Raw genomic sequence first — 10,553 nt, forward strand, 5'->3', positions numbered from 1 at the left:
AAAATGCTATAAAAGCCAAAACAGCAACCAAAGAGCTTACAGAAGAGATAAATAGAGTATACTGAAACAAAAGGACAGCTCAAAGTGGCTCCTACAGCTAGAATGGTTGGATAAAAGAGAAGATTGTTCAGCCTGTCTTTCCTCCAAAAATCCGCCATTTTACTAGTGATGGGCGATATATCGAATCAACCGATATTTTTATCGATAATCGGCAATATCGATAAATATCGTTATCGAAATTTTGAAGCTCAAATTTTGATATGATAACCACACCCACATAACCAGAATAATAGTTATATAAACAGTGGTTAATTAGTTCAATTTAATTTTAAAACAACCTTGTAAGCAGCTATACAAAGGCAGGATGGTTGCTGTCTGTCAGAAGAACCTGGATCAAGCCAAAATATGAAGATATGAGGCCATTTTTGAACAAAAAACTAATGATAGTTTGAGTAATCGCTTTTTATCATAGTTTATTAACTATTATTGTAGTTTATTAACTATTATCTGGGTGTGGTCAATATCGTATCGAAAAATATCGATAATCACTAAAATTTGTCCAATATCGATATTTATCATATCGATTAAAAATTTTCAATATCGCCCATCACTACATTTTACCACCACTTTGGGTGCGCGTTAATTAGAATCGCTTAAGTGCAAAAGGTCCATTAACCTAGATATAATAAACGGTTAGCTAGCCCCGGCCCCTCGTTCGGTTTTCGGTATTGTTATCGAAATGCTCTCGAAATGTCAGTTTGTAGTGTGTTTCTCGTTGATCGGTTTGATACAAATATTTGAAATTCAAAGTAAGGCAGAAATAAAGACAAGATCTAAGTCTATAGATCTATATATGACACAAAACAATGGACTTTTGTTTTTATCACAGGTGCCAGAAATCTAGAGCTATTCACTATTGTACCAGTGACACAATATGTATATATCAACGATAATGGGACGTTTGAATGTGCTGCTAGATCTAACATAAGTGGATATACTCTCTCATTCTTTTATGGAACTGAGGATGTAATGCCAACTGAAACTGATTTACCTAATGGAGGAAAGAGGACAACATTTACTGCTACTAGTGAATTGAATGGTACTAACATTGTATGTGCTGCTCGTATGGGAATCATGATAAATACAACTGAAGCAGCTTACATTTATATTCAAGGTATCGTGACCATTTATTTTGACATCTTGTACAATCATCATATTATACAGGTCCTCCTGATAGCATCAGTAGTTTAACAGGATATCAGTTAGACTCTTGTTGTATGTTTATCAGTTGGTATCCTCCATTCACATTACCAGGACTAACAGTACAGTATATAATCAGTGTAGGAACTGATCAACAGTACCTTAATGACTCTATCACTAACTACACTTACTGTCCAATGAACCCAACCAATAAACAATATCTGTTTAGCATTACAACTACTAATAAAGCTGGAGATGGATCTACTAGTAACATAACAGTTGGATTTCAATCAAGTAAGTAGTTATAATTATAATAGTTTCAATAATTAGATCTACATTAGATAACTACCTAAAAGTCACATACAATAGTAAAGATGCATACAGAAAGGATAAGGAAAGTGTACTAATCAGTCTCATTTATCAGCTAGATGTTAGTGATAGCATTCATATTTTCACTAAGTCAATTTTGCTTATAGAGCTATCACTTATGTGATGTACCTATTGAAATTGTGACAGTAAAGAGTTATAGTACACAGAACATAACTGATTGTTATTCTTTTGATCCTGACAATAGTACCATTAACAATGGTACTCTAATTGTAAAAATTACTCTTCGATCCCATATGCTATGGACTAGTCGAGTTATTTTAAAATATGAAAGTGGACAGGAATTTTTGAGTCAAGACGTTCACATTAGTAAGCTATTTGTATATGTACTTATTATTACTATTTACATTATAGGTACACATGATATTCAAGATGCTGAGATAGCATCAATGTTTGACAACCAAGTGTGCTTTCAGCTTCAATTTATTAATGGCAGTATGACTAATGAAACACACTTTCAATTTGTATCTATTAATGATATTTCACTTAATTTTACTAAACCACAATATAACAGACTGAATTTTTCTTACTGTGTTACATTACCTGCTAACAACTGGACATTATATGTTTGTGATGTGCCACCCTGTGTACTTAATCCTGCAGTTACAATCACAAATATTAGTATTGAAGAACAAGACAACTTAACATCTATAAGTATATAATAAACCTTGTTATTATGATTTACATTTCTATTTTCCCTATTACAGTTTCTAATACTGTGTCTGTTACAGTTGGACCAACATTTAATTCTGGTGGTCACACTGAACTAGATCTTGGCTTTATTATTGGAATTGTTGTAACAATTACATTAACATTGTTGCTATTGACTTTCTCTTGCTGTAAGTGACCATGTATGCATACATACTTTCAAAAATTTTTTTCTCTTTTTTTTAAACCTACACATGTGATAAAAAGGTATTGTATTGACATTGATATTAATAAAACAAAAAAAGAACCGAACTAAATTAAATGATACAAATAACAGTCAAGCATATATGGTATCTCATGAGCTGGATCAAACACCATACAATCAAGGTAATTATATGGTCTTGCTGATTTTATTATACTTTCCACTAGTTCACGTCAATGAAAGTGAGCAGTCTACTGAGACAGAGGTATATCTTTGCTCAAATATTATTTTGATAAGTATGCATTGTAAAATCCCAAATCCTAAACTGTAAACTGTACCAACAAAAAGGCTACTCTTCTTATTAATGTACTGTAATAAATTTATTATATAGATGGTTGGCAATTCAGTTGCACTGAAATATATTGATGTGGAGCCAGACCCCAATGCTCCACCTGTCCCTCCACCATTTGACCCTGTTAGAACTGCATATACTGAAATAAGACCAGACAATGGAATATACAACAAATTACATCATGATTTCAGTCATAAGCTGCAAGTTCAAGATGATAACATTGGAATTTACTCTAGAATGAACCAATTCACTGAAGGTGTATATGATAAATGCCAGCATAATGGTAACGACAACATAAAACCAGCGAGGCCAATAGCAACTCAAGCACAGTATTCCACAGTCAATGTAAAGCAAGCCACTAAGGGCCAAATACATGTATTAGGGCAGTACTCATTGGTGTCTGTAGATGAGATTATGACTGGAATTAGTGATCCTATTTCAGGTGATTTTTAACTGATTATGCTAAATAACTCATACTATTAAAAATTTATTGCAGAGCTACAAGTTACAGAAAGCCTCCCCAGTCAAACAAGCACTGAAATCTCTCTTGTTAAAAAAGGTAAAATTTTCAAAGATATCAAAATCATAAATACATTACCATACAGATTTAACACATAAAGACCTGTCTATTTATGTCATTCCTTATCTCACTGAAAAGTGGCGTGAAGTGGGACTGGCATTAGCACTAACTCCTCCCCAACTTGACGATATAGAGGAGAACAGTCAAGGAATAAGTGACGTGTTTCAATTGTGGGAGGATCTTGCTACACGTCCATTCACATGGGAGACTTTATTGAATGCACTCAGATCTTCAATTGTCAATGAATTTAACTTAGCAAATCAACTAGAGCACACACTTTAAATAAATTTCTTTGAGTGTTTTTATTCATCAATGCTACATTGGTTTTAATATCAATAATTATTAGTAAAAATTATATACTGGTGTATCATACAAAAACAGCCCTGATGCTACAGTTATCATAGCTTTGTCAGCCCACCTAAGTCACAAGATTATAAAAAAGGTGCTATAAAAACATCAGCATAACTTTCCCAGAATTGCAATTATAAGAGTAGTATCAATAACAGTCAGCACATGCCAATTAATTAAGCAATATACACGCATAAGGCATAGAACATTGATAAATCTAACAAAAAGATGACAAAGTCCCTGTACTATAGTACAGGGTCATTGGCCAAATTTCGTCAAAAATGGCTAGAAGAGAATTCTTCATTTTTATAATTTTTCCTGGTACGTATAAATGTACTTATGTTGTATTTCAAGTTTGAGCTGATTCCGATCAAAATTAGATTTTTTATAAATTTTAAAAGTTACTCAAAAATTGGACGAAAGTCCCTGTACTATAGTACAGGGTTGTTGGCCAAATTTTGCCAACATGGCTTGGAGATAATTCTGCATTTTTATAATTTTTTCTGATACATATACATGTACTTACCTTAAAGCCACTTATTTTTAAGTATACAAATTTTTGCAGTTTGTTAATGGTATTGATTTAACGTGTACTAATTTTTGCGATTTAGCTCATTTTTTCAATTAATAACTATTAATAAACGTAAATTATTAATAAATACAAGTACTAATTTTTGTGATTTTAAAGCCACTCGCAAAAAACGCGAAAGTTAGTGCTTGCAAATAATAGTGGCCTTAAGGTATGTTGTATTTCAAGTTTGGGCTGATTCCAATCAAGTTTAGATTTTTTATGAATTTTTAAAGTTATTCAAAAATGGGGCCAAAGTCCCTGTACTATAGTACAGGGTCGTTGGCCAATTTTTGTCAAAAATGGCTAGGAGAGAATTCTGCATTTTAATAATTTTTTTCTGATACATATACATGTACTTATGTTGTATTTTAAGTTTGAGCTGATTCTGATCAAAACTGATTTTTTACGAATTTTTAAAATTATTCAAAAATTGAGCAGAAGTCTCTGTACTATAGTACAGGGTTGATAGCCAAATTTTTGTAAAAATGGCTAGGAAAAAAATCCTGCATTTTTATAATTTTTTTGATGCATGTACATGTACTTATGATGTATTTTAAGTTTGAGCTAATTCCAATCAAAACTGAGTTGCTCAAAAATTGAGCCAAAGTCCCTGTACTATAGTACAGGGTCAATGGCCAAGTTTCATCAAAAATGACTATGAGAGAATTCTACATTTTAATAATTTTTTTGATACATATGCATGTACTTTGTTGCATTCAAATTTGAGCTTATTCCAATCAAATTTGAATTTTTTTATAAATTTTTTAATTTACTCAAAGATTGGGCTAAAGACTCTGAGCTATGGGTATTCCTTTCAAGAAAACTATCCATAAAATTACACCAAAGCTTTTATTATTATTCATTTACTACTACTAGATTTACTACTGTACAATGGAGTAGTATAGGTATTGCCCCATGGCTATTCCCTTAACAAAACACTGTAACTATAGTGAAACCCACTATTTCATAACATAGGAAAGTATTAGTGAATTAACTCCATTTGGCTAAAGTAATACAAGACAGATTTTTTTGATACGTTATCTATATAGAAATTTAAGCTAATCAGCAACAAAAATTAAAAATAACTTGGTATTTTAAATCCAACCACATTTTATTACATATTTAGTCTGGTCACGCCCCTCTGCATGACCAGACTATTACATACCGGGTATTCTGATAGACTCATACATATATGCCCTTACAACTTTAGTATCTTTAGAATAACATTATTGCCATAGATTATCAATCTAATTTTTTAAATTCAGCTAATAAAATGCTAAAATAAAGCAAAGTTTTTATACAGTGTAGATAACAAAGCAATTTGTTATACAAACTTATACACATGATTGACACGTTTTGTATCGGCTAGTTGTCCTTTGAGAATACAAATACGTCTCATGCTTTTCAACTACTCAACAACATGTTTTCACAGGCATACTTTAAACTAGACATCTATAGTCATTACAGTGTAAGCTTATAATAAATAACATTGAATGTGAATGATTGAGTTAGGTATATACACATGTTTACTGCGCTGATGCTTGTAAGTTGTATCTATGTAATTGTAATTTTTAAAACTTAGCAAAATCTTAACAAACTTATTGTGCTGCTTATAAATTAGTACCTGCCTACACAAGGACAAACAGACAGACAGACAAACAACCAGACCCCCAATCCCCCACCCATTTAAGGACATATGGGTGAGACAAATAAAAACTAAAGAGGGTGTTAAAGATAATAATATGCCACCCAAAAATAATAATCCCACCCAAATACTCACATATCAGATTACATTAGGAGGTAGTACGGTACGATGATATTCACTCACTGTGACTTAGTAATGTAATACTATCTATAATGCATAAATGATTGAGTATGTAAGTTGATATCTATACAATAACAAGAGTTTAAATATACTTTCTTGTACTTTAGATAACATATCCATTAGAAAAATAGACAAGGACAATCAACAGTAAATGGGAACAGTACACACTGAAACAGGTGGAGTTTAACAAAACAAACAACAAAAGTAAATATGTTTTCAATAGATATACCATTCTTTTTAGATGGTATATATGCTATTAGTCTTATTCTTATGAAAATGCTTTGTCAGTATGATTACATTGTTTTGTATAAAAATTTATGGGGTATGTTAACATCAATGTAGTTAGTAGGAATTGTAGGGGATATAAATATACCGTAATCTCAACATACTTGTAGCTTACATGCCTGGGAAATTTCTAAATCAATAGTATGAATAATTGACAAATGACATTCATATAGGTTCTTTTATTTATTACAATAAGAAGCGCTCCAGATGTACGTACACCTGCAGATACAAGTAATTAGCCAAAATAGAAATTGGGCAAGATCCCCACAACCCACATGAAACGACACCTGCTGGTTAAATCATAATACTACACAAGTGAAAACATGCATATTACCTTACCCTGGGCCAGTTTAATATACACTCATTGAAAAGTAATGAGATGAAGTGATCAATAATTCCTTCAAATAATAATAATAAACTCCCTCTAGCAGTAGAAGCACTTGGGGGTTGGAGTCCATCTGCCTCAAATTTTATCAATCAGTTGGCTCACCTCCTCGCCCATTGCCTTGGCCATGATCCATCCGTTGCCTGCCGCCATCTACACAAGAGGCTTTCAGTCACTCTGTGGAGGGGAAATGCTGCTATGTGGGCCACTCGTAATCCCCTCTTGCCTCCTTCTGTTGATGGGCTCATTTAACTGGTTATTGTGCATTGATAATAACATTGTATGTCTTAGTTTAGGTTTTTCTTTTTTTCTTTCTTCTGTTGTATAATAATAATAATAATAATAATAATGTAGACCTACCTTAAGAAATTGTGTGTCACAAAGTATATGTAGACTAGCCAACACAAGCCAATGTTTACATCAACAGTAGACTAATAGTGCTTGAATTTGTAATGCTCTAGAAATGAAAAGTGTGGAAAGAAAGAGTTGGATAAGTTATAATCATGACATTATTAATATTGAGGTCGGCCATATATCTATATGGATTAATTAAAACATGGTCCTAAATACAGTATTTTTTCATTTCACAAGGGTGTAGGGGGCTATTGGGAGCTCTCACATTATTTTGTGAAAATTCATTCTTGTCAGTAAAAAAGCTGTTCAGTAGCTTCCTAATAAGATAGACCATATTACATTGTTCATTGTTGCAAGCAACATGCACTAGCCCCCAAAAGTTATCATTAAACATAGAGAAGCAATACATGTGTATGTACATTGTAAAATGTTTTTGCTAGAATAGGCACACCTAGCTCTTTCGGTGAAACATGAAAGTAAAAGTGCAATAAAAAGAAAACTGATTATCAGTTAATATCAAAATTAAAACTAACAAGAATAAACTGATTTTTTGAACACAACAAAATTTCAAATTTTAAAAATTAAAAAGCTAATTTATCACAAATTTATAAATTAAAAATTTACAGTATTTTAGAAGCTAGATCTAAATGCATCACAATTTTAAAAGTCCATAAAAATCCAGTTTTGATCAAAATTAGCTCAAACTTGAATAACAAAATAAGTATACATCCAAATGCATCAGACAAAAATTATTAAAATGCAGAATTTTTTCCGAGCCATTTTTTTAAGAATTTGGGCAACAACCCAGTACTATAGTAGAGGGACTTTGACATAATTTTTGAGCAACTTAAAAGTTTATAAAAATCCAGTTTTCATTGGACTCAGCTTAAACTTGATAAGTACATGTATATGCATCAGAAAAAATTATTGAACTGCAAAATTCTCTCCTGGCCATTTTTGACAAAATTTGGCTATCAACTCTGTACTATATATAGCACAGCAATTTTGTAATCTTTTTTCGTTACATTTATCAATATCCTGTGCCTTGTGTGTATATACATTACATATATATTGCTTAATTGACATGTGGTGACTGTTGTTGGTATCACTCTTATAATCACAGTGCTGGGAAAGTTATGGTTACTATTATAATCTTGTGACTTGGGTGGACTGACAAGCTGTGATAACTATAGCATCAAGACTGCTTTTGTATGATGTACTAATTATTGATATTAAAACCAATGTAGCATTGATGAAAAAAAACACTTAAAGAAATTATTTAAAGTGTGTGCTCTAGTTGATTTGCTAAGTTAAATTCATTGACAATTGAAGATTTGAGTGCATTTAATAAAGTCTCCCATGTGAATGGGCGTGTAGCAAAATCCTCCCACAATTGAAACACATCACTTATTCCTTGATTGTTCTCCTCTATATCGTCAAGCTGGGGAGGAGTCAGTGCTAATGCTAGTCCCACTTCACGCCACTTCTCAGTGAGATAAGGAATGACATAAATAGACAGGTCTTTATGTGTTAAATCTATAAAATAAAATATATTCGCAACTAATCACAAATGTGTAATTTTACCTTTTTGAACAAGCGGAACATCACTGCTTTCCATTGTAACTACAGAATATTGAAAAGGAATAGAAGTTCCATTAAATGATGAGGCCTGTTGTCCCACATTTAATTTGGAATAGCTGTCAGTATCTCCTACTTGCCCAGGCTTTCGTATTGTATCATTACGCTGACATTTGTCATAAACAGGAGCACCTCCTCCTTCCGAGTTAAGTCTGGAGTACATCCCATTGGTCTCAACATTCCCATGAGTTGAGAGACCAGCCTGTCTAACATCATGTGACACTTTATCGTACACCTCAAGTTTTATTTCTGAGTAGGAGGCTGGGTTTGAATCAAATGGTGGTGGAACAGCTGGAGCATTAGGATCAACTTTCATGTCAATGTAGTTTAGTGGAATCTAAAATTAATAAAAATAATTAATTTGTATATTGCAGCTTGGGACATACCACATTTGGCTCAACAAAAGGGTAGCTTTTATTGACTACTGGTTCTTTATGTCTCCTCCTACACACAACTATTGCTGAGATGATGATTATAGAAACAACTATAAAATTTAATAAATCATAAATATGAGTAATTTTACTACATACCAATTAAAATTATTACTACAATAATTATCCCAAAAATTATAAAAATTTGCTCATTAGCTTTGGAACTAGGTGAAGTTGATACAGGTGTTACTACAGAAATAGCTATACAAAAACAATTAAATAATTATTTAGAAAATATTTACTTGTAGATAATAATACTGAAGTTGAAGATGAAATAGGCATAATATCATTACTTGACACCATAGGAGCTTTATCAATACTAATACCAGCTAATACAGCAGCAGGATTAGTAGTACAGTCCTCCATTGATTCACATGCATACAGTGTTAAGTTATTACCAGCTGGTATGTTAGTAATACACTCAGTAAAGTTCAACTGATCGTTACGAGATATATTGTAATACACTGGTGGATGAACTGGCTCTTCATAATTAGTGATGTGAATATAAATAATATTAGCTGTACTGCCATTGACAAGCTGAAATTGAAGACAAACTTTGTTAAATGTAATATTAACCACTGCTATGTGCTGAAGATCGTAAGTATCTTAATGATAATAATAAAACTAATAATTACGTCAGTCACTTACTGATTGTTATAGTGTTGCTTTCAACCTTTACTCCATTTTCATAGTACAAGATAACATTAGTATTCAGTATTTCTCTCAACGGAAGTTTTATAATAGCAACAAGTAAAATGTTATTATAAGCACTGTGATTAGTGGTTATATTTGTTGATGGATAACAAGAATTATTAACAGTGCATGATGTAATATTAACGAGTGGCACTCCAGTACATAGTTGATGAGCCTGTAAATGTAAACAAAGTTGTGTGGGTGTTGTACGGTAGGCTAACTTACTGATAAAAGGAAATGAAGGTACCAATAATTGTTAATGTGATATGTATAAGAATCTTGATAAACAATTGGAATCTGTGAACCTATGAAAAACAACAATAATAAATCAATTCATTACAGCAACTACTTACTTGATTGAAATCCAACAGTTATGTTACTAGTAGATCCATTCCCAGCTTTATTAGTAGTTGTAATGTTAAACAGATATTGTTTATTGGTTGGGTTCATTGGACAGTAAGTGTAGTTAGTGATAGAGCCATTAAGGTACTGTTGATCAGTTCCTACACTGATTATATACTGTACTGTTAGTCCTGGTAGTGTGAATGGAGGATACCAACTGATAAACATACAACAAGAATCTAACTGATATCCTGTTAAATTACTGACACCATCAGGTGGACCTAAGAATGTGTATAACATTACAGGTCTATA

The 10,553-nt window shown here is 32.2% G+C and overlaps 2 protein-coding genes and 1 long non-coding RNA gene across 3 annotated transcripts; 2 read left to right on the plus strand and 1 right to left on the minus strand.

Annotated features, from left to right (window-relative positions):
* The first annotated feature begins 1,414 nt into the window (after positions 1-1,414).
* LOC109585734 (uncharacterized) lies at positions 1,415-1,731 on the plus strand. The gene is made up of 3 exons (XR_002186632.1): positions 1,415-1,494; positions 1,542-1,630; positions 1,677-1,731. It is a non-coding gene; the product is annotated as an uncharacterized LOC109585734 (long non-coding RNA).
* A 9-nt stretch (positions 1,732-1,740) lies between these two features.
* LOC109585735 (uncharacterized) lies at positions 1,741-3,705 on the plus strand. Its single transcript, XM_020001860.1, has 8 exons — positions 1,741-1,896; positions 1,942-2,241; positions 2,295-2,426; positions 2,503-2,622; positions 2,665-2,702; positions 2,829-3,231; positions 3,286-3,348; positions 3,395-3,705. The coding sequence occupies exons 1-8, from the start codon at positions 1,824-1,826 to the stop codon at positions 3,649-3,651; spliced, it is 1,386 nt and encodes a 461-aa protein (XP_019857419.1). The 5' UTR covers positions 1,741-1,823; the 3' UTR covers positions 3,652-3,705.
* A 4,693-nt stretch (positions 3,706-8,398) lies between these two features.
* LOC109585737 (uncharacterized) lies at positions 8,399-10,442 on the minus strand. Its single transcript, XM_020001862.1, has 8 exons — positions 10,253-10,442; positions 10,125-10,204; positions 9,855-10,074; positions 9,449-9,811; positions 9,306-9,407; positions 9,162-9,259; positions 8,722-9,112; positions 8,399-8,673 (listed from the first exon to the last, which is right to left on the minus strand). Exons 1-8 carry the CDS (start codon positions 10,347-10,349, stop codon positions 8,417-8,419), a joined length of 1,608 nt encoding a protein of 535 aa, XP_019857421.1. The 5' UTR covers positions 10,350-10,442; the 3' UTR covers positions 8,399-8,416.
* Between the last annotated feature and the right edge of the window lie 111 nt (positions 10,443-10,553).

The sequence above is a fragment of the Amphimedon queenslandica genome, unplaced genomic scaffold, assembly GCF_000090795.2.
Source record: "Amphimedon queenslandica unplaced genomic scaffold, v1.1 AMPQUscaffold_13016, whole genome shotgun sequence".
Lineage (NCBI taxonomy): Eukaryota > Metazoa > Porifera > Demospongiae > Haplosclerida > Niphatidae > Amphimedon > Amphimedon queenslandica.

Excerpts from the sequence above, each read along its gene's own strand:
- LOC109585735 (XM_020001860.1), top strand. The coding sequence starts at position 1,824 with ATGCTATGGACTAGTCGAGTTATTTTAAAATATGAAAGTGGACAGGAA. Across the intron at positions 2,242-2,294 it reads AGACAACTTAACATCTATAA|TTTCTAATACTGTGTCTGTT; the intron begins GTATATAATAAA and ends TCCCTATTACAG. Across the intron at positions 2,703-2,828 it reads AGCAGTCTACTGAGACAGAG|ATGGTTGGCAATTCAGTTGC; the intron begins GTATATCTTTGC and ends TTTATTATATAG.
- LOC109585737 (XM_020001862.1), bottom strand. The coding sequence starts at position 10,349 with ATGAACCCAACCAATAAACAATATCTGTTTAACATTACAACTACTAAT. Across the intron at positions 10,075-10,124 it reads ACCTTCATTTCCTTTTATCA|GCTCATCAACTATGTACTGG; the intron begins GTAAGTTAGCCT and ends TTACATTTACAG. Across the intron at positions 9,260-9,305 it reads TGTAGTAATAATTTTAATTG|TTGTTTCTATAATCATCATC; the intron begins GTATGTAGTAAA and ends TAAATTTTATAG.